General features: G+C 46.4%; 2 protein-coding genes across 2 annotated transcripts in view; one reads left to right on the top strand and one right to left on the bottom strand.

The window, feature by feature from the left end:
• Positions 1-16,955, bottom strand: part of LOC115463673 (zinc finger protein 568-like) — an 80,401-nt gene extending 63,446 nt beyond the window's left edge. Inside the window, exon 1 of the mRNA XM_030194390.1 lies at positions 16,888-16,955. The gene's annotated coding sequence lies outside the window, so the exon portion shown is untranslated. The remainder of the gene's footprint in view (positions 1-16,887) is intronic.
• LOC115460349 (gastrula zinc finger protein xLCGF3.1-like) lies at positions 245-23,749 on the top strand. Its single transcript, XM_030190163.1, has 3 exons — positions 245-476; positions 10,144-10,147; positions 22,882-23,749. Exons 1-3 carry the CDS (start codon positions 245-247, stop codon positions 23,600-23,602), a joined length of 957 nt encoding a protein of 318 aa, XP_030046023.1. The 3' UTR covers positions 23,603-23,749.
• The last annotated feature ends 368 nt before the right edge of the window (positions 23,750-24,117 follow it).

Genomic DNA, 24,117 nt, shown 5'->3' with positions numbered 1-24,117 from the left:
GAGACCACCTTGTTTCCAGTCTTGCCTGATGCCAGTCCATCCTGTGGCAGCTACACTCCATGGCGATCAACCGGCATCCTCTGGTCTCCCCATGATTTATTAGGACTCCATGGATGTCTTCAGCAAGCAGCAGGCGGAACAACTACCACCCCATCTCGTACCTTCGATTGTGCCATAGACCTGTTTCCTGGAAATACCTCCCCGAGGCTGAGTCTATACACTTTCCAGACCAGAGATGCAGGCTATGGCGGATTACTTCCAAGAAAATGTACAAAAAGGCTTCATTCAGCCCTCAACTTCCCCTGCTGGGGCCAGGTTTTTCTTTGTTGGGAAAAAAGATGAGGGCCTCTGGCCACGGATAGATTACTGTGAGTTCAATACGATCACTGTGAAGAATCAGTACCCCCTACCACTTATCCCAGAACTCTTTGATCACTTACAAGGAGCCACAGTCTTCACTAAGCTGGATTTACAAGGTGCCTATAATCTGATCTGCATCAGAAAAAAGGATTAGTGGAAAACGGCATTCAATATCCATGATGGGAACTATGAATATTCAGTTATGCCCTTTGGCCTCTGCAATGGACCTTCAGTGTTCCAGCATTTTGTCAACAAAATCTTCAGAGACCTTGTCTATACTTATGTCATCGTTTAACCATATGACATTCTAATATTCTCCCCATCTCCTTCTGAACATCTAAAGCATGTCTGAGAAGATAGAAAACAGAGAGTAGGGTTAAACAGTCAGTATTCTCAATGAAGAAGGGTAGAAGCTGGGACCGTTGCTTTTTAACATATTTATAAATGATCTAGAGATGGAAGTAACTAGTGAGGTAATTAAATTTGCTGATGACACAAAGTTATTCAAAGTTGTTAAATGTCAAGAGGATTGTGAAAAATTACAAGAGGACCTTACGGGACTAGGAGACTGGGTATCCAAATGGCAGATAACGTTTAATGTGAGCAAGTGCAAAGTGATGCATATGAGAAAGAGCAATAAAACCCACTGTGGTAATTTATTTATTTATGTCATTTCTACGCCACATTTACTCTATACCAGTACAAGTTCAGTGTGGCTCACATTATAATAAAAACTGAATTAAAATTACATAGAACATTTTATAACAGACTCGAATAACATTCTTTATACAATCAAGGTAAATGGAAAGGGGAGGTGTAGCCTAGTGGTTAGTGCAGCGGACTTCGGTCCTGGGGAACTGGGATCGATTCCCGCTGCAGCTCCTTGTGACTCTGGGTAAAGTCACTTAACCCTCCGTTGCCCCAGATAAACCGCTTTTGATGTGGTTGCAAAAACTGTAGAAAAGTGGTATGAATGTAGGAACTTATAGAATTAGATATTGAATTGGTTGTCTGTGTTATTGGTGATTTGAACCTGTCAACAGAGTTTTTAGTTGTTTGCGAAATGCAAGGTAATCATTAATATGATGTATTTGTTTAGGTAGGGTATTCCATCTCTTAGTACATTGGATATCAGGCGAGTTCCCACCCACCAATTCTCCCCGAGACAATTCCCCTCCCCCCCGGGACAATTCCTACTTAAGGGGGACAGTTCCCACCAAAGACTTCCCCTCCAGTCATTTTCCACCCTCCCTAGCCGTTTTTTCTTCTTTTACTGACTTGTATTGAGTCCCATAAGTCCTGGTAATTTGTTTTTTAACTACTGCTACTACTACTACTTAACATTTCTAGAGCGCTACTAGGGTTACACAGCGCTATACAGTTTAAACAAAAAGGACAGTCCCTGCTCAAAGGAGCTTACAATCTAAAGGACGAAATGTCAAGTTGGGGCAGTCTAGAATTCTTGAATAGAGGTATAGTGGTTAGGTGCCAAAGGCGACATTGAAGAGGTGGGCTTTGAGCAAGGATTTGAAGATGGGCAGGGAGGGGGCCTGGCGTATGGGCTCAGGGAGTTTATTCCAGGCATGGGGTGAGGTGAGGCAGAAAGGGCAGAGCCTGGAGTTGGCGGTGGTGGAGAAGGGTACTGAAAGGAGGGATTTGTCTTGAGAGCGGAGGTTACGGGTAGGAACGTAAGGGGAAATGAGGGTAGGGAGGGGCTGCAGATTGAGTACATTTGTAGGTTAGTAGGAGAAGCTTGAACTGTATGCGGTACCTGATCGGAAGCCAGTGAAGTGATTTGAGGAGAGGGGTGGTGTGAGTATATCGGTCCAGGCGGAAGATAAGACGTGCAGCAGAGTTCTGAACGGACTGAAGGGGGGATAGATGGCAAAGTGGGAGGCCAGTGAGGAGTAGTTTGCAGTAGTCAAGGCGAGAGTGGATGAGAGTTCGGGTGGTGTGCTCAGAGAGGAAAGGGCGAATTTTGCTGATGTTGTAGAGGAAGAAGCGACAGGTCTTGGCTATCTGCTGGATATGCGCAGAGGAGAGGGAGGAGTCAAAGATGACTCAGAGGTTGCGGGCAGATGAGAAATAATGAGATCATAATGTGTCATTTTGAGGGGCTGAATTAGGTTGAAACCTTGTAAACGCCCCCACCCCCCCCATGAACTGCAGTTTTATTTATCTATTTATTTATTTACTGATTTATGACATTTAGATTCCGGATTAAACATGAGTTAGGTTAAAACCTAGTTTGGAGGTGCGTGGGGGGCATTGCCCCCCCCAAACGAACTGCATGTCTGGAAAGGGATGTGTAAAAGATAATGTTGTGAGGGGTGTGGAAGAGGAAAGGGAGGGAGATTACTTGCCTTTTTTGGGTTATGGGTGGGAATTGTCCAGATGGGAATTGGTGGGTGGGAACTGACCTAGAACCATACATAGATAGCAGAATCCAGCAGTATGAATTGCTTTATATTTGATTTTGTTGCATTGAAGGAAGAATAGGATAAGGGAGTCTCTGGAAGTTTTCTTACTGCTACGTATTGGTAACTCTACAAGGTTCTGCATATAGGATGGAGCTAGACCGTGTATTATTTGGTAGCTTAATGCACATAATTTGAATGTGATGCGAGGTTGTATTGGAAACCAGTGCAGATTAAGTAGGAGTGGGGTTTCTTTGGAGTAACGTTCAGCACAAGGCATGGCACCTTATTCTGGACAATTTATAATTTCCTTATTAGTGAGGTTTTCAATCCTGCATAAATGGCATTACAGTAGTCCAATTTAGATAGTACTAGTGATTGAGTTAGGGATCTAAAGACTGAATTTGGGAAGTATGCGACGCCTTAGCAGTCTGTTAGATTTTAAAATGGAGCAGGGGGTGACCTCACCGCTCAGCTTTCTCCCGTCGGTTGTTGCGTGCAGTGGCTGCCGGTCTGTGGAGGAGCCTGGGTGAGCTGGGGCTTGACTCCGACTACAGGGTCCAATGTGGGGAAGCTTGATGGTAAGCGACTCCTCAGCAGTCAACGAGGTGGGCCTGGAGCTCAGATAGAACGAAGTCACACAGTGGGTTAAGGTGAACGTGTGAACGAAAACAATAATAATGTTTATTAAAGGTGTCAGGTAAGAGATCTTGTTCAGAGGTGGGGGAGAAAGTAAACATAAAACTGGTCCTTGGGGAAAATCCATTGCTTATTTCTAGGATAAGCAGCATAAAATGTATTGTGCTTTTTTGGGATCTTGCCAGGGCCAGGTACTTGTGACCTGGATTGGCCACTGTTGAAAACAGGATGCTGGACTTGATGGACTTTTGGTCTGTCCCAGTATGGCAATACTTATGTGCTTATGATGTGAGACTGTCTTCTCGTGTCTGGCTCCTGCAGGCCACAACATGCAATACTTTCTCTCAGCAAGGCAGCACACTCTGCTTGGCTCTGGTCTGGTTCCCCAAAGTTACCACTAAAAGGGGTTTACTAAAGGTTGTGCTCCTTAGATGGTGCCATCCTGCCTCTAGGCAAGCTGTAAGTATTATAAGCCAGAGACGCGGTGATTAGATGTCAACACAGTAATTGGGAAGCAAAGCCAGTGTTGGGCAGAATTCTACGGTCTATGCCCTGAAAATGACAAGGACAAATCATGATCGAGTATGTATGTATATATATGCAGTGCAATCCGCTTAAGTGCAAGGGTCTGGGACCAAAGAAATTCATGCAGTTAACCGGAGCCTGCACTTAACCGTTGTGACCCAAAGAAGCTTGACATCTGATAAACATATGCACAGTACTGTTTATTATTATACATACAGTATACAGTCTCCGTTAACTGACGTTAGGCTTACTTGAAGTAATCAGTTATAGTCCTCTGTACACTATTGAGTCTGTGGGTTCCATATACTACGTCTGCCAGACGGTAAAAACTGTCATAGCACTGACATCCAGTGGCCTCCAGATAGGCCTGCACGGTGTTGAGACTCTCCAGCGCTCTTGCAAAAGTGACAGGAGGAGGTTGTTGAATTTGTCAGCATGTGCCTCGCTGCTCATTTCATCATCCGATCCATCATCAGCCGTTGTTGCCTGCGTGTAGGCGCATATCTCAACATCAGTGCTGTCTTCAGCTGTTTGTAGATCGTAATCAACAGCTACTTAACGGTGGAACTCCTCTTCAGTAACACTGGCTGGGATGTCAATAACCTGTTCATCTGACGCGTTTGCAACAGCTGCATTTGTTTCGTCCCTCTCCACATCCTTAACAAATTTTGCCCGCTTGTAGCAGTTCACAATAGTTGCCTGTGTAACATGATTCCAGGCTTCTTTCTGCATATATGGGGAACTGAGGAACTGAGTTCGATTCCCAGCACAGGCAGCTCCTTGTGACTCTGGGCAAGTCACTTAACCCTCCATTGCCTGCCGCATTGAGCCTGCCATGAGTGGGAAAGCGTGGGGTACAAATGTAACAAAAGAAAAATATGTAGGGAATCCAACAGTGATAGATTACGAGCCAGTTCAACAACACATTTATCCTTGCCAGTCTGGTCATCCAAACTACATAGAACAAGAGCCCGATAATGTTGTTTGAAATTGGCTATTATGCCCTGATCCATAGGTTGGATCAGAGAGATAGTGTTTGGTGGCAGGAGGACCACCTTGATGTTAGACAGCCTGACATCATCCCTGTGTGCAGCACAATTATCACAAAGAACAAAATGTGACGCTTTTGTGCCTGCATTCTAGTGTCTAACTTCTTTAGCCACTGCTTCCAAATTTCCCCAGTCATCCATGAATTTGCGTTAGCCTTGTATGACACAGGAAGTCGCTTAACTTTCGTGAAGCAACGGGGCTGTTTGCTCTTTCCAATGACCAGGGGTTCCAACTTCTCACTCCCATCCATATTGCAGCAAAGGAGGATCGTCAGTCGGTCCTTCAACGTTTTACCTCCAGTAGTTTCGGCATATTTGAATGCAAGTGTTCCATCAGGAATCGCTCGCCAGTAGAGACCGTTTTCGTCAGCATTGAAAATGTCACGAGGTGCAAACTCGTTCAAGATGGTAGGAAGAACTGAAACAACCCAATTTTCAGCACCAAAGTCATCAGCGTCTTGTTTCTCGAATTTTATGTTGTTCCTCATCTTCCATCTTTCCAACCATCCATTCCATAGTGTCCCAATCGGCTTCCATATTCCATGCGCTTATGTGGAGTCTTTCCTGCGGAGGAGCGGTCTTAAACCATGCATGTAAGCGAATCTTGTACTTATCAGTGGTGCGCTAAACCGAAGTTTGTCCCCATAGAAATTGATGGTGCCAAAAACAGGACCGAAGTACGGCATGCAGTTAAACAGAGCATGCGCTTATCCGATGTGCAATAAATGGAGTGCACTGTATACAGTGGTGGAAATAAGTATTTGATCCCTTGCTGATTTTGTAAGTTTGCCCACTGACAAAGACATGAGCAGCCCATAATTGAAGGGTAGGTTATTGGTAACAGTGAGAGATAGCACATCACAAATTAAATCCGGAAAATCACATTGTGGAAAGTATATGAATTTATTTGCATTCTGCAGAGGGAAATAAGTATTTGATCCCCCACCAACCAGTAAGAGATCTGGCCCCTACAGACCAGGTAGATGCTCCAAATCAACTCGTTACCTGCATGACAGACAGCTGTCGGCAATGGTCACCTGTATGAAAGACACCTGTCCACAGACTCAGTGAATCAGTCAGACTCTAACCTCTACAAAATGGCCAAGAGCAAGGAGCTGTCTAAGGATGTCAGGGACAAGATCATACACCTGCACAAGGCTGGAATGGGCTACAAAACCATCAGTAAGACGCTGGGCGAGAAGGAGACAACTGTTGGTGCCATAGTAAGAAAATGGAAGAAGTACAAAATGACTGTCAATCGACAAAGATCTGGGGCTCCACGCAAAATCTCACCTCGTGGGGTATCCTTGATCAAGAGGAAGGTTAGAAATCAGCCTACAACTACAAGGGGGGAACTTGTCAATGATCTCAAGGCAGCTGGGACCACTGTCACCACGAAAACCATTGGTAACACATTACGACATAACGGATTGCAATCCTGCAGTGCCCGCAAGGTCCCCCTGCTCCGGAAGGCACATGTGACGGCCCGTCTGAAGTTTGCCAGTGAACACCTGGATGATGCCGAGAGTGATTGGGAGAAGGTGCTGTGGTCAGATGAGACAAAAATTGAGCTCTTTGGCATGAACTCAACTCGCCGTGTTTGGAGGAAGAGAAATGCTGCCTATGACCCAAAGAACACCGTCCCCACTGTCAAGCATGGAGGTGGAAATGTTATGTTTTGGGGGTGTTTCTCTGCTAAGGGCACAGGACTACTTCACCGCATCAATGGGAGAATGGATGGGGCCATGTACCGTACAATTCTGAGTGACAACCTCCTTCCCTCCGCCAGGGCCTTAAAAATGGGTCGTGGCTGGGTCTTCCAGCACGACAATGACCCAAAACATACAGCCAAGGCAACAAAGGAGTGGCTCAGGAAGAAGCACATTAGGGTCATGGAGTGGCCTAGCCAATCACCAGACCTTAATCCCATTGAAAACTTATGGAGGGAGCTGAAGCTGCGAGTTGCCAAGCGACAGCCCAGAACTCTTAATGATTTAGAGATGATCTGCAAAGAGGAGTGGACCAAAATTCCTCCTGACATGTGTGCAAACCTCATCATCAACTACAGAAGACGTCTGACCGCTGTGCTTGCCAACAAGGGTTTTGCCACCAAGTATTAGGTCTTGTTTGCCAGAGGGATCAAATACTTATTTCCCTCTGCAGAATGCAAATAAATTCATATACTTTCCACAATGTGATTTTCCGGATTTAATTTGTGATGTGCTATCTCTCACTGTTACCAATAACCTACCCTTCAATTATGGGCTGCTCATGTCTTTGTCAGTGGGCAAACTTACAAAATCAGCAAGGGATCAAATACTTATTTCCACCACTGTATATATATATATATATATATATATATATATATATAGTTTGTATCATACTTGATGATTTATCCTGTTGGGCAGACTAGATGGACCGTACAGGTCTTTGTCATCATCTACTATGTTAATACGCTAAGGGTTCTGCTCCTTCAACAGTGCTCCCATCCTGCCTTTTGGCAAGCCTTAAGTATTATAAGCCAATGACATCAGAAGAGAGGGTGGAACCAAGGTGTCTCTAGGATACCAGTGACATCAGAAAGAGAGTAGAGCCAAGGTGCCTTTAGGATAAGCTAGTGACATCAGAAAAGAGGGCGGAGCCAAGGTGCCTCTAGGATAAGCCAGTGACATCAGAAAAGAGGGTGGGGCCAAGGTGCCTCTAGGATAAGCCAGTGACATCAGAAAAGAGGGTGGAGCCAAGGTGCCTAGGATAAGCCAGTGCCATCAGAAAAGAGTGTGGGGCCAAGGTGCCTCTAGGATAAGCCAGTGACATCAGAAAAGAGGGTGGAGCCAAGGTGCCTCTAGGATTAGGCAGTGACATTAGAAAAGGGTGGAGCCAAGCTGCCCTGAAGTATCCGCTGCTCAGAGACAGGCAGGAGCCCAGGACAAAGACACAGTAGTGTTCGTATCTTCCCCACCAGCAGTCTAGTCACAGCTATACTATAAAGATGAATAAAGAAGGTTTATGGAACTTCACTGAGATTTGCAGGGTCCATACGGTTCCTCTAACAGAGGATCTGAATATTTTTGTTTATTGAAGTTGGTGAATTTTGTAGAAATATGCTTGCCCTTGCTCTCAGTAAAATACAGGCCTCTTGAAATCCCAAAATCATCTCTGATACAAAATACATTTTTACTGCAGCACAAGCTGAAGTGAGTTCCCAGAGAGCTGGCAAGGGAGGGGGCATTTGCTCTTGTAAACAATTCTGGGACTGGCACCTGTGAGAAGTCATGAGCAGTGCTTTTTTTGTGCCGGTACGCAACGGTATGGCGTACCGGCACCTTTTTCTCCTCCTCTCCTCCCCTCCCATTATTTCCAGCGATTCTCCGCCTCTCCCCTGCCCTCCCATCGACGTCCAGCGATTTTTCCGTCCCTCCCCTGCCCTCACCTCTCTCATATCCAGCGATTCTTCGTCCCCCAGCGTCCTCCTTCACTGCCTGCCAGCCAGTCGGACTCAGAAGCGAACGGTGCAGGCAGCGATTGGCTGGCAGCGTCGTAGCTTCCCTCTGCAAGTCCCGCTTACAACTTCCTGTTTACGCATAGGCGGGACTTGCAGAGGGAAGCTACGACTCTGCCAGCCAATCGCTGCCTGCACCGTTTGCTTCTGAGTCCGACGCTGGCTGGCAGGCAGTGAAAGAGGATGGCTGGGGGACGAAGAATCGCTGGATATGGGAGAGGTGAAGGCAGGGGAGGGACGGAAAAATCGCTGCACGACGATGGGAGGGCAGGGGAGAGGCGGAGAATCGCTGGAAATAATGGGAGGGAAGGGCAGGGGAGAGAGAACTGCTGGAAATCAATGGGATGGGAGGGAAGAGCAGCGGAGAGAGAATTGCTGGACATAGGATGGGATGGGAGGGAAGGGCAAGGGAGAGAGAATTGCTGGACATGGGATGGGAGGGAAGGGCAAGGGAGAGAGAATTGCTGGACATGGGAAGGGCAGGGTAGAGAGAATTGCTGGACAAGGGATGGGAGGGAAGGGCAGGGGAGAGAGAATTGCTGGACATGGGATGGGAGGGAAGGGCAAGGGAGAGAGAATTGCTGGACATGGGAAGGGCAGGGGAGAGAGAATTGCTGGACATGGGAGGGAAGAGCAGGGGAGAGAGAATTGCTGGACATGGGATGGGAGGGAAGGGCAAGGGAGAGAGAATTGCTGGACATGGGAAGGGCAGGGTAGAGAGAATTGCTGGACAAGGGATGGGAGGGAAGGGCAGGGGAGAGAGAATTGCTGGACATGGGAAGGGCAGGGGAGAGAGAATTGCTGGACATGGGATGGGAGGGAAGGGCAGGGGAGAGAGAATTGCTGGACATGGGAAGGGCAGGGGAGAGAGAATTGCTGGACATGGGATGGGCTGGGAGGGAAGGGCAAGGGAGAGAGAATTGCTGGACATGGGAAGGGCAGGGGAGAGAGAATTGCTGGACATGGGATGGGAGGGAAGGGCAAGAGAGAGAGAATTGCTGGACATGGAATGGGAGGGAAGGGCAGGGGAGAGAGAATTGCTGGACATTGATGGGAGGGCAGGGATGAGATAATTGCTGGACATGGAGGGGAGGGCAGGGAAGATAGAATTGCTGGACATGGAGGGGAGAGAGGAGAATCGCTGGACGGGGAGGGGAGGACAGGGAAGAGAGAATTGCTGGACATGGAGGGGAGAGAGGAGAATCGCTGGACGGGGAGGGAAGGACAGGGAAGAGAGAATTGCTGGACATGGAGGGGAGAGGAGAATCGCTGGACAGGGAGGGGAGGACAGGGAAGAGAGAATTGCTGGACATGGATGAGAGGGGGAGAGGAGAAATGCTAGAAATGGATGGAGAGGAGAGCAGGAGATAGAGGAGAATTGCTGGACATGGATGGATGGAGGAGTTGGCTAGGAGAGAGGAGAAATGCTGACTTGGATGGAGGAGAGGGGAGAGAGAATTATTGCTTTATATGGATACAGAGGAGGGAAGAGAGATGAGAAATGCTGGACATGGATGGAGGGGAGGAGAGAGGAGAAGTGCTGGACATGAATGGAGGGGAGAAAAGAAAAAAGAAGATTCACATGGATGGAGATGAGGGAAAGGGAAGAGGAGAAAAACTGCACATGGATGGAGAAAATAGGCAAAAGCTGGATCCATGTTATACCTCCTCCAGTCAATTCCATGGAGGAGGACCCAGATTTTACTTATGGATGCAGGGCAACAAAAGAAGAAGAAAGGAGGAAAGTAAAGAAATAAATGGAAAGGAAGCCCTGGAAACGGAGTTAAGAGAACAGGTAGAGAGCAGCAGAATCAGAGACTGGGACCAATATGGATAGAAAAACAAAGTCACCAGACAACAAAGGTAGAAAAAATCATTTTATTTTCATTTTAGTGTTTGGAATTTGGCTTATTTTGCACTGGGTATACTGGAGCTGTAACAGCTTACAGAAATTATTTATAATGAAAAAAAATCACATTATTTTTTCTCCTATACTAGTATAATATTTTCAATGATGTCTGTTTATATGCGCCATGGCTGGTATAAGGGGTGTGGCTAATGTGGGTGTGGCTGTAATAGGGGCGGTGCCATGTGTGGTGACCCCGCCCACAATGAGTACCGGCACCTTTTTTTCTACAAAAAAAGCACTGGTCATGAGATAGATGTTTTGTATAGAATGAGAGATAATAGTGGGTCAGATGTATGTAGGATGAGAACATCTAAAGGGAGGGGGGAGCTGAAGAGAGCAAAATGACCTGTGAAGTCATCTCACAGATGCACTCTGAACTTATCTTGTTTATACTTAGAGCTTGAGAACATGTGAAGTCATTTTGATCAACTGATAAGGGCCAAGAGCTCTGATGAGAAAGCTAGGGTACACTGGAATCAATAGGGCCAAAATGGTATAAAAGGAGCAGTCTGAGGGGTATTAGAGCAGAAGGAAGAAGGAAGGCTACAAGAGAAGGTGGGTGACAGACGTGTCGTGAACTGCTGTTCAACCATATGAGTGACTGAACTGCTTGTACTGTCTTTGGGTAAGATACCAATGCTAATAAACTATATCACTTTGAGGCATATTTTCAAAGCACTTAGCCTCCCAAAGTTCCATAGAAACCTATGGAACTTAGCCTCCCAAAGTGCTTTGAAAATATGCCTCTTTATCTACTAAATACTGGGGAGGGTACTACTGTGTAACCCTGTCATGAGCAGTTACAAGGTTGGGGTAATTAAGTATTTAGAGGGGATATGCAATTCTGTCCAGGATAGTAAAAGGGCCATTGCTCTGCTGCCCGAATGGAGATGGCAGACCTAATTATTATACAATTTATACTGAAAATGTTTGTGCATCCAAATCACAAGGGGCTGTGTTGGGGGTGGGATTTGGGCATTCCCAACACTTAGACTTTTTTTTTCTGCCATAATGGAGTAAAGCAGAAATGTCCAGGTCTAAAAGTTAGACGTTTTGATCTAGACTAAGTCACAAAAAGATTCCCTAAGTGACCACTGGAGGGATTAAGGCATCACCCCCCTCTCACTTACTCCCCCAGTGGTCACTGACCTCCTTCTACCTTCCAAAGATGTGAAAGAAACAGTACATACCAGTAGAACAGCTTTAGGTGCAGTGGCTTAGCCAGACAGCCAATTTTGGGTGGGCCTGAGCACAAAGTGGGTGGGCACAAAATTTTCTCTCCCCCCCCCCCCCCCCCCACCCAGCACTTCCCAATTCAAAATATAAATACTTTAGCAGATGAGGATCCCCAATCTCTGTCAGCTGAAGGCCTCCAGTAAAGATGGCCAGAACTCCTCTGCACCAAGCCCAGTAGGCAGGCAGCAGCAACTCCTCGAGCCACTGATGCCAGCACCCCATACATGCTTAGTTGTCAGTGGCTCCAGGATGCTGCCCCCATCTGCCAAGCTCAGTAGAAGGCATCTCTGGCCACCTTCAGAAGAGACCCCAGCTAGTAGGGCTTGGGAATCCCCACTAGCTACAGCAAGGGTCAGGGCTGCCGTTAGCCATGCTGGTGACCAGGGTAGAAAATAAAGCCCCTCCCCCAATTCCCTCTCCTCTCCAATCTCCTCATCTGCAGTTAAAGTCACACTGACAGACCCTCACAAATTAGAAATAAAAATATATAGACAAAATTGAACTGGGAACCTCAGCATGCACTGCAACACTGGAGAAAAAAAACCCCAAAACAAAACAAAAGCACATTTCCTTTTCTACTTAACACAATAAAAAGACATCCGCTATGCACATTTCCCAAAGTTAACATATTCCATTTAAAATATTCAAAGTAAAATGATTTTCCTACTTTATTGTCTGGACATTTTATTTTTCCATCATGTTGGTTCCATTTTCTCTTTCCCGCTTTCCTGTCTTCTGCTAATTCTTCAAGCGGTTGTCCATTTGTCATTTTTCTCCTGTCGTTTCATTTCCTCACTACACCTACCTCTGAAATATTGATCCTTCCATTTTAGCTCTTTCCTTTCTTTTTTTCTTTTGTGCCTCTGTACACTGAAATTTCATCCGCTTCCTAAATCTTTTCCTTCTTTTTACTTTTCAGATATCTATAACATTTCCATCTCCTTTCACCCCTTTGCTCTCCCATTCCCCATCTCTCTCCTTCTCAGCCTTCCATTCCCTTCTATCTTCGATCTACGCGCCATTACCATATTTCTACCCCCTGTGATCACTAATCTCTCCAGTCCCTGGGCCTCTCCCCCATGCTTTCCACCATTCCCAGTGTCTCCCTCCCTCCACCCTTCCAGCCCAGCATCTGTTCCCTCTTTCTACCCTCCTCACCCTCGTAGCCTGATATTTCCCTATCCCTTTTACCTCCCACCACCAGCATCTTCCTGCCCCATCTCTCTCCCCTCCCCCATTGTCCAGCATTTTCCCCTTTCTCTTCCCTACCATCCATTGTCTATCTTCTCTCCCTGGATCCATCTTCCCTCTTTCTCCCCTCCCCCGCTTGTGCATCTCTCCTTTCCTTTCCTCTCCTCTTCTCCACCTTCATGTCCAACTTTTCTCCCTCTCCCTGCCTTGAGCCCCTGGTTTGACATCTCTCTCTGCCCCCCAGCACCACCATCATCATCTCTCCATCCTTCCTTTCCCTCACTGCCATGTTCAACATTTCCCCTGTCACCTCTCCCTTCCACTTCCATGTCCAAAATGTTTTTTCTCTCATGCCCTTTCTCTCCCTCTCCCCATCCCACCCATATCCAACAATTCTCCCTCTCTTTCCCATTGCAGCATCTCTCCTTCCCTCCCCCTACCTAGCTCTACCCTGTCTCACTCCCTCATCCCAACAGTGCTCCTGTCTCTCCTCGACCCCCCACCCACACACCACCACCACACACACGTTTTTTCCCTCCCTTTCCCCAGCCACAGTCTGGCACCTGGCTGCAGGACTTCTTTCCCCTCCCCTTCAGGCAGCGCCGCAGTCTATCGCTACAGCTGAGCAAAGCTGCACCGCACCGGGTCCGTCTCCGTCCTGCCGCTATTTCTGCCCTCCGGCTCCGTTGTGATCTTTGTTTGCTCTCTTCTGCTGCTTATCTGCAGCGGTTCCGGATCCGCGTGCTCCCAGGCCTGTCTGTATGCTGCCTGCGACTGCTTCCTCTGCGCTGGCCCCGCCTACTCTTCTTAAGAGGCGGGGCCCAGCGCAGAGGAAGCAGTCGCAGGCAGCATATACAGACAGCCCTGGGAGCGCACAGATCCGGAACCGCTGCAGATAAGCTGCAGAAGAGCAAACAAAGATCACGGAGCCGGAGGGCAGAAGTAGCGGCAGGCCAGAGATGGACCCGGTGCGGTGCAGCTTTGCTCAGCTGTAGCGATAGACTGCGGCGCTGCCCGAGAGGGAGGGAGGGGAAAGAAGGCCTGCAGCGTGCCGGCGGCGGATCAATTCTTTTGTCGTCTCTCTGCATTGTCGCTGGGTGGGCCTGAGCCCAAAGTGGGTGGGCCCAGGCCCACCTGTGGCTACGCCCCTGTTTAGGTGTAATGGCTAGTTCAATTAGAGCAGCAAGCAGGTCCCTGGAGTAGCATAGAGGTCAGTGCAGTGCACTATAGAGAAGGGAACCAAGGCCCATATCCCTAACTTGTGATGGAAAGTGTGAGCCCTCCAAAACCCACCAAAAACCTACTGTACCCACATACAGGTGACATCTGCAGCCATAAGGGCTATTGTAGTGCTGTACAGTTGGGTACACTAGGTTTTTGGTGGGTTTTGGAGGGCTCACCATACAATATAAGGGATTAATGGTGAGATGTGTACCTGGGACCTTTTATGTGAATTTCACTACAGTACCCCCTAGGGCTCTGCTGGGATGTCTGTATGGCCAGTCTACTAAAAATCCTTCCCCCCCCCCCCCCCCCTTCAATACATCTCAATGGCTTGAATTTGTGCGATTTTCACATGGATGGGGTTGGGTGGGCTTTTTTTTTTTTTTTTTCTAAAATGGTCCAAAAAGATAGACACACTAAGTACAACAATGTCTAGCAAATGTCCATTTTTGAAACAAAAATGTAGACTTTTTCTGGTTCAAAAATTGATATTTTTGCCACTTGAACGTTTTCAGCAAAATGTCCAAAGTCGGATTTAGACGTCATATTGAAAATGCCCCAGTAATGATTTTGGGAAACCTAATGCAGTTTTCTTAATCCCAGGAACAGGCTTTCCGACCGTCATTCCTGAAATTATATCCCACATTGAACAAGGGGACGAGCCGGGATCAGAAGAAAGAGAAAATGGGAAAAGCAGCTGCTCAGGTGAGAGCGGTAATAAGAGACTGGAGTAAAACTGCTGATATGACGTCTTTATCTGAGCAGGTATGAGATATCTGGGTCCAAGATCCATTTTATGTGAAAATATCTATTAAATTACACAGAGTGAACATTAACACGAGTCACTGACAGTTTAATCGTCTGACAGTTTTCTGTTCAGTGTGGTAATGAACGTAACAACATTTCATTCGCCAAACTTCTCTGCATCAAACGCCCTCACCTTCCAATCGATATTGACTATTATATTTATTAAACATATTGTGACAAGGCTACATCCCCGAGGTATAGAGTGAAGCAGCAAAACCATGAACTACATATCCCAGAATGCATTTCCAGTCCTAGCAGTGAGATCCCAGGGGATAGGCAAGCTGGCCATATACCTGACCACAAGAGGGAGGGTGAATGAAGGAGCCAGTTCCCGGGACCAGCAATCTGTATATCATGCTGCCCACCTGTAATAGGGAGGGGTGGGCTGAGAAGCAGGAGGAGGATTGGATGGAAGAGGGAATTAATCAGCCTGAGCAGGGGAAGAAAGCAGAACGGAATGGGAGCTTGAGAGCTGAGGAAGGCATCTCCTGAAGGTTTGGAAACCTACATGGTTTTGGGAATTTATTTTGGTTTAAACCCTGCTTAAGTAGAGAAGCCTGGTTTTCTTTTGGGGAAACCCTGAGTGGTGGGGGAATTACTACCCTGTTTTGAAACCTGATTATTGTGAGAACCTCTGAAGTTGGAAGGCTTGTTTATGAAGGAGGGCTGCCTGGTGGGAAGAGGGGTTCAGTTCAGGAGGAGAGGAGAAGTGCAGGCTGAAAATCCTTGGGCAAGACAGGTCCCTAAAGAACTGAAGCAGGCTGAAATACCTTGGGTGGAAGGAATTCCCAAAAGTATTGAACCTCCTGAAAGTAAAGGCTGCTTGGTGATTAACACTGTCTTGAGGGGAAATCCTGCTTGTGGGACCAGTACTATTTGTTTGCTACTGACTGGGACCAAAAAAGCAGGGATTTCCAAAGGACTATTGCATTCCCCTCAGGGAAGGGGGCAAAGTCTTTGTGTAATTGGCTGATGTACTAAGCAAGGCAGAACAGCCCTGCCTGAGAAGCAAGTCTCTACTCTGGAGTGAAGTTTTGTTTATGAATCTGGAAAATAAAGGAATGTTTTTGAAGTATTTCCTGGTGGCAGTTTTGTGAAGTTCTGGCTATTCAGGGGAGGCAGCTTCCTCCCCCATACTGGAGCAGCGGGCCCTTTTACAATATCAATAACCTCAAACATTTCAGGAATATTAACGGAATCATTTTCTTCAGTATAATCTCACCGACAGCTCCTCTTTGCTGTTTTGGCTGTCTGCCATTGTACCTTTATCAAGTGGTTTGCAATACAGCCTATGTCTTTAGTGATTGAATTTGAAACTTATGTAGCCTCCTCACCTCCCTGTGGGGCCCCCAATACAGGGTATTCTGATCAGGAGGTAGGCCTGAGGGACACAGGGTTAGGGGTACCAGTTTGTGATGGTTTTCCCTTGCCTGGAAATCCAGGGTTCACGGACCTTGTATTCAGAACTTTTGGGTCTGGCAATTTAAACCAGGGGGTCAGAGCACCCCAGAATACGACCCCACTAAACAAAAGGCGGGTACAGCACACACACACACAAATGCACACACGATGCCCAGTATACACACACACTACAAATATGATGCTACTGATGTAAGACTTGGTTCTAAGTCAGTTCAGACAGGTCAGTTTCCACTCACCAATTACCCTCTGGAAAATTGCCACGTAGGTCAATTACTACCTATCCAATCCCCACCCTTAATAACCATAATGCATCATAACACTTTTCCACAGTACAAAACCAAGACAAAAGTATGCTCTGGAAACTTGGCTGGGCCAAGACACTTGGCTAGATCCCTCCCTTGAACACAAAGCCAAGGCAGCTGGAGGGACTTCTTACACCCTCTCTGACATCCATGGTCTGTTAGCTCTCTTCTTCCTTTCCAGGCCCCCCTCCCCCCGTGGTTTGGCATCTATCTCCTTCCCTTTCCCTTCCGGACAGGCAGCTCGTTTGGAGGGAGCAATACCCCTCCACCAAACTACACCCATGTCAATTCCCCTCCAAGACATTACCTTTGGCAGTGTTGCAAGCAGACCTTTGGCCCTCCAGCTGCAGCTCCAAACACACTGAATGCCTCCTTACCAAGCCTTAATTTATGACACACTGCACCCTTTCAAACTCCACTTCCTGTTGACTGAACAGCACAAAAAAAAGAAAACCCACAGGAAGCCAAACTGCAGAGAAAAGTAAAACCAAAACTTCTACACCCGATGCAACCAATGACTAAAACAAAGAACTGAAGAAAAAGCTAACAGAAAAATTTCTACACAGGTGTGAAATACCTGGGGGTGGGGGGGAATTGGAACGGTGGAAATTGACACTGTTTTTGGTTGGCAATTGGTCCAAGGGGACTTAGCCTACATGGCAATTGTCCTGGTGAGAATGGAGACGGGATTGTCCAGGTGGTTACTCGCCAGATACCTTGAGACTTATATAACAGACACTATCAGTATACAGTCAGCTAGAGCCATAATCTACGTAGTGTCTGGTTGTTGATTTTTTTGTGGAGCCTTCAAATCCAGGCAGTACAACTCCCAAAGCCCCAAACACCACAGATTTGGAAAAGTGGACCCCCCCCCCCACACACACACACAAAAAAAAACAGGCCTTAGATTCTCCCTGTGCCTTGCATGCAGGGCAAGGCACAGTGCAAAAGTTAAAGAAGCCAACAATCAGAATGCAGAAACAGAGAGTGAAGGACAGATTAGTATGTGCAAGTGATACAAGGCTGAAGGAAGAATACAGAGTAAAGGGAAAAGAAAGTATCATGCCATGCAAGCAGAAATGAAATCATCAGGGGCTGGTGAAACAGCACAGCAAGGTCCTGATGGTTCATACATGAGTCCCCTGTCTTTTGGAAAAGCTGTTAAAAGGGCCAGTTTTGCGTTGCCAAAATCACCTAGCAAGAAACAAGCTGTAATTGAGAAACCAGCCATACAGTCTGGCGTTATGGTGCAGCAGCCGGCAGAGCAATCCAGTAAGGATTTAACAGATCAGCAGAGGGCAGTTGGGGAATTTTTCACATCCTGATGTGTATACATGCCCAGAACTGAAGAATGAAGTAACTATATCTGGAAAGATATCAGAAAGCAGAAACTTCCTAAAACTTACCTTACCATGTTTGTGAGGGAAGCCTTCAGCTTGTTTAAGGAGATCAGCCCCACTATTTTCTTAGGAATTTCAACATTTTGTAAAACGACACCAGAAAATGTTAAGCTGCTGCATGAAACGCCATGTTTGACATGTGAAAACCTAACAGCCTTGAAGATCACATATGATTCAGTGTCACTCTGGAGCAAGTACCTTTGTGACAACAGTAAAAATTCAGTCTGTTGGCAAGAACTGTGTTCAAGCTGTCGCAGTGGCCAGAAGATACAGGTTCTAGATGACCAGTCAGCACAAGAGGAAAACCTGAACTAAAGAAGCAAGCAGACGACTTATGTGCACAGTCCAAGGCGGGTAGGTGAACTCGCTGGAAAGCTTCAGGAGGTTGTGAAACATATTAATGTAAAACGGATCCAGGCTGAGAAATTTTCATGATGACATTCTCATCTTGCAAATGGATTTTGCCATGAATTATAGCTGTGATATCAGGCTGAAGTTCAAAGTGCACTGTGGAGCCGTGGCAGTGTGATGCTGTTTACAGTAGCTGCTATGTACAAGGAACAGTGTAAAAGCAACCTACGGAATCCCTTAAGAAAGGAAGAGTTAGTGGTTACCGAGGATGGGCAGACTGAATGTGCCATTTGGCCCCTTATCTGCCGTCATGTTCTCTGTTTCTAGGATCTGTTCAGATACCAAGGACAAGGAAAACAACACAGTTGCAGCATCTGTATGAAAAGGAACTCAAACCAAACTCATCTGAAATGAAGAATGTGTCCAGGGTCTATGGACTGATGGGCCATCCTCAGAAATCAAAAATAGGTAAACTGTACTGTCAGGATGGCTGGACATACTTAAACTAATATGAAACCAGCTTGACATGCTTAGATTAATATTAAACCAGCTTCTGACTTCTGATAACTCCCCCCCTCCCTCAGGAATCATGGAGGATGGCAAAATGAACCCAATGTTGCCCAGCTGCCTGCTAGGCCTTGTGAAATATCCCTACTTAACATACCCTTTGTCCTCTCTGGGCATCTGGGACAAGAGAGCAAAGGAAGCCAGACAGGCTCCAGAACTAGGGACTTCAAACGCTATAACCTGTGAAAATGCTCACCTTTCCTGCATCAGGAAAGTAATCTGGAGTTTGTAAAGGAAAGAGCTGAAATCAAAGGCTGGGAAGAAGAGGAGTTATTTTGAGATATATAAAGCAGAAGCACATGGCTCTGCTTAGGTGGTCACTTCTCTCTTTGTCTTTCGGAGCAAGATGCTCAAAAGTCTTCATTAGAGCCGTTCCGTACCGAATTCCATAACGAATCGGTATGGAACGGCTATGCACGAAGGAAAGGGAATGCAAATGAGCTGCTCATTGCAGCTCACTTGCATTCACTAACCCTTCGTGAAAAACGTCGGTAATCGGCCCGTAAAGCATGTGCAGAGCAGCCAAGCGTCTGACGAGGGCAGGCCCAGGAGGAAAGGAGGGACGTCCGAAGACTCGGCGAAGAGGCGATCAGCTGTTCTTCTTGCCCGTGCAGCGCCTTCACACAGAGGTGAGAGGCGCTGCGCGGGCCCGGTAAGATGGAGGGGGGAGCGGCGGTGGCGACCTCAGGGAAGGGGATAGGGAAGGGAAATGGGACTTGATATACCGCCTTTCTGAGGTTTTTGCAACTACATTCAAAGCGGTTTACATATATTCAGGTACTTATTTTGTACCAGGGGCAATGGAGGGTTAAGTGACTTGCCCAGAGTCACAAGGAACTGCGGGGGGCGACGGGGGCGGAGGATGGCGGGAGGTGGAGCTGAGGAGAAAGGGAGGAAGAGAGGGGGGCCGGGGCAGCCTAAAGCTATGACTTTAATACAGGAGGGAGCGGGGAGCAGCGGCAACCTCGGGCGGGGGGGGGGGCAAGGCCATCTATAAAGGACACTCCTGACGAGCGCCTTTGCCCCCTCCCGATCTTTTTTTTTTTTTACATTTGGATTTTAATGCAGGGGGAGCGGGGAGCAGCGGCGACCTCAGGCGTCAATAAAGGACGCTCCTGATGAGCGTTTTTGCCCCCTTCGCAATTTTTTTTGTTTGTTTTTACATTTAAGTTTTAGCCGGGCAGCCCCAATGAGAGGTACAGACCTCTCGTTAGCTTTCCCGTAGTTTTCCAGCGTTAGGGCAAGCGGAAAACTTTAGTGCATCTCATTTCAGTAGGGTTTCTACACAATTTGCTCATCTGCATTCCGTTTTCATTTGCTGCTACCGTCGTCGGAAATTGGGCTTTAATGCATGCCAGGGTAGGAAAACTGTTCGTTAAAGCCTCGTTTAGTTTAGCGCATATTGGCTTGTATCTGCCCACACCCATCTCCAGCCACCTGTTACACTGTGTTACACTCCTCCAGAGGTGCAGCCTGTTTGCACAGGGTATGGACATTCGAGGATGCAGCGGCCATCTTGGATGTGGGATAGGGCGGCCATCTTGGAGATGGGCGTCTCAGGTTGTGGCAGCCATCTTGAAGTTGGGCAGCTGCAGGAAGGAAGCCCATATTTGGGTGTAGATCATCCTCCTCTGATGAGGGCAGCCATATTGGATCAGCTGCACATGTTTGAGCCTAATTCCTACACTATTTAAAGCCCTGCCACCAGTCCTTCTATGCTTCGGCTTCTAGTGCTTAGAGGTCGTGGTCTATGTCTGTGTTCTACAGCCGGCTATTTTTGTTCCTGTGATTCCTGTGTACCAGACCTTGGATTGTTGCCTGACTACGCGCTGTGTTGCTGCCTGCCTAGACCTCGGGCTGTTTCTCTGATTATTCGCTGCCCTGCTGATTCCTTTGCTCCTGGACTGTGTCTGCTCTCTCTGCCTGTTGGGTCAGTGGCCGTGCAACCCCGCCGGTTCCAGAAGTCCTGGTGGCCGCCTGCACCTGGGGCCTCAACTCCTGGGGAACGGCGGTCGCTTCCTAGGTGAAGCTAGGGGTTGTCTGGCTGCCTGACCGAGTGCGGTGTCACTCCATCTTCGCTGTGCTCAGTCGGGCACAAGGGCTGACATTCCCAGACATAACACCACCAGAGCCCTGGCCCTGGCCCCCCTTTCTTCCCCAGCTCTACCCTAAAGCGTTCTCTCCCAAAGCACATGGCTCTGCTTTCTTAGGCACTTCTCTCTCTTTCTCTTTCCCTGCACCCCCCCCCCCTCATTCTTACCTTTCTCTCATTGATTCCCATCTAAACATACACACAGATATAGCACTGTATGATTTCCCTGTACTAAATGCTGTGAATCTACATACAATATACTCTATGTATATATCCAAACCTGTGTGGATTGTGTATTCTTTGGGAACCCACTGCCTCTGTGAACTGGACTTGGGACCATCCCTAGACAACGATTGCTGACAAGTACAACAAAACATTTTCCTGCAAGTGCAGTGCAACATTTCATGGCAAGGGTGTTGTGGATGGCATCGGGGGCCATGTAAATTCATCAGTGAGGTCCGCAGTTATGAGCAGAGGTGAAACTTTGTACTGAGTGCAAAGGACTTTTGTGAATTGGCTGCTTGTTTCATGCCTAGCACAATTGTAATCTTTATCAGTGACAAGAATATCTCACGGGATGATTCGTTTTGGGAAAACGTGTGCAGCACGTCAGACTCACAGAAACAGAAGCCTGCGCGTCCTGCTAGTGGAGGAGTAGCCTAGTGGTTAGTGCAGTGGAACATGGAATGTTGCTACTATTGGAGATTCTACACGGAATGTTGCTAGTGGAGGAGTGGCCTAGTGGTTAGTGCAGTGGAACATGGAATGTTGCTACTATTGGAGATTCTACACGGAATGTTGCTAGTGGAGGAGTGGCCTAGTGGTTAGTGCAGTGGAACATGGAATGTTGCTACTATTGGAGATTCTACACGGAATGTTGCTAGTGGAGGAGTAGCCTAGTGGTTAGGGTGGTGGACTCTGGTCCTGGGGAACTGGGTTCAATTCCCACTGCAGGCACAGGCAGCTCCTTGTGACTCTGGGCAAGTCACTTAACCCTCCATTGCCCCAGGTACAAATAAGTACCTGTATATGTAAGCCGCATTGAGCCTGCCATGAGTGGGAAAGCGCGGGGTACAAATGTAACCAAAATAAATAAATAAAATTATAACATATCCAATACAGGCCATTCATCAAAGCTCTTTTGTCTACTCTGTGCCATTTCCAAGGAACATCTTGTTATTCACAAGTTTGCAGTGTGTGTAGAAAACCATTTCAACCAAATGGTCTGCAGATAAGAAACACACCAGTTGAGCCACATATAGGATGTCTCAGTGTAAAATAACCAATCCTTCTTATTATATGCAGGTAATATCTTAGAAACCACCACTGTCTTTTATACTTTCTTTGTATGTTCAACAGATCATCACATCACACAAGAAAAGAGAGAACAGCAAGGAGAATGTCATGTAGAAATGAAACAAATCCAAAGACAATCAGAAAATGTCTGTGAGGATATTTCCCAGGGAACTGAGAGGATTAATACAAAGAATTGTAAGCAGGAATCAAAGGAACAGAGAGACCCTGCAGGAGATTCAACGGATGGAGTCACTAAGTGTGAGAGAAATGACAGGGAGCTCAGTAACATCCCTGAGGACCAGAGACACTTAGCAGAGAGACCCTTTCAAACTGATAATAGTGATCAGGTGACTTCTAAATTCCACCATGGCAAGAGGAAAGGAAAAAAACACCAGAAAGAATTCACATGTATTGTGTACAATAGGAGCACCAGTTTTATTTGTCCTGAATGTAATAAGAGCTTCCCTTTGTTTTCAGAACTCCAAATGCACAAAAGTAATCACAAAGAGAAATCCTTTACATCTACCGAGTGTAATAAAAGCTTCACTAAGCTTTCAACTCTAAAAATTCAACAGCAGACCCACTCTGCAGTCAGACCATTTACGTGTACTGAGTGTAATAAAAGCTTCACTCGGCTTTCAAATCTAAAAAGTCATAAAATGATCCACACAGGGTACAAACCATTTACGTGTACTGAGTGTAATAAAAGCTTCACTCGGCTTTCACATCTAAAAAGACACAAAATGAGCCATATAGGAAACAAGCCATTTACATGTACTGAGTGTAATAAAAGCTTCACTCGGCTTTCACATCTAAAAAGACACAAAATGAGCCATATAGGATACAAACCATTTACATGTACTGAGTGTGATAAAAACTTCACTCAGCTTTCAAATCTAAAAATTCACCAGAGGATCCACACAGGAGACAAACCATATATATGTACTGAGTGTAATAAAAGCTTCACTCAGGTTTCAGGTCTAAAGTTCCACCAAAATATTCACACAGGAGACAAACCATTTATATGTACTGAGTGTAATAAAAGGTTCACTCAGCCTTCAAGTTTAAAAATTCACCAAAAGATTCACATAGGAGACAAATCATTTACATGTACTGAGTGTAATAAAAGCTTCATTCGGCTTTCAACTCTAAAAAATCACCAAATGATCCATAGAGGAGAGAAACCATTTACGTGTATTGAATGTAATAAAAGCTTTACTCAGCTTTCAATTCTAAATTTTCACCAAAAGATTCATGCGGCAGTCAAACCATTTACATGTACTTCGGCTTTCAACTCTAAAAAAATCACCAAATGATCCATAGAGGAGAGAAATCATTTAAGTGTATTGAATGTAATAAAAGCTTTACTCAGCTTTCAAGTCTAAAATTTCACCAAAAGATTCATGCGGCAGTCAAACAATTTACATGTATTGAGTGTAATAAAAGCTTTGCTGTGCTTTCAAATCTGAGACTTCACAAAATGATCCACATGGGATACAAACCATTTACATGTTCTCAGTGTAACAAAAGCTTAACATCCTCCTTTAATCTCCAACTATGCTCCACCTCCCCCACTCATCAAAATGGTCACTGTCTTGATCTCATCTTCTCCTCCAACTGTTCACCCTCTAGTTTCCTTGCCTCTGATCTTCCCCTCTCTGATCACCATCTTATAACTTTCACACTTAAATCTCCTCCCTCCCAGTCCCGTCCTATCGAATCTAATTTATCTAGGAATCTTCATGGTATTGACCCTTCATCTCTATCCTCCCATGTTTCAAACCTCTCGACTGTGGCACCATCCACGTCTGTCAACAAGGCTGTTTCTTCT

The sequence above is a fragment of the Microcaecilia unicolor genome, chromosome 1 (genome assembly GCF_901765095.1).
Source record: "Microcaecilia unicolor chromosome 1, aMicUni1.1, whole genome shotgun sequence".
In the NCBI taxonomy this organism is placed as follows: Eukaryota; Metazoa; Chordata; class Amphibia; order Gymnophiona; family Siphonopidae; genus Microcaecilia; species Microcaecilia unicolor.
Note: the sequence above shows the minus strand (reverse complement) of the source record. Positions and strands in the feature narration are given on the sequence as shown.

Coding starts and splice junctions, on each gene's coding strand:
- LOC115460349 (XM_030190163.1), top strand. CDS start 245: ATGGCGGATTACTTCCAAGAAAATGTACAAAAAGGCTTCATTCAGCCC.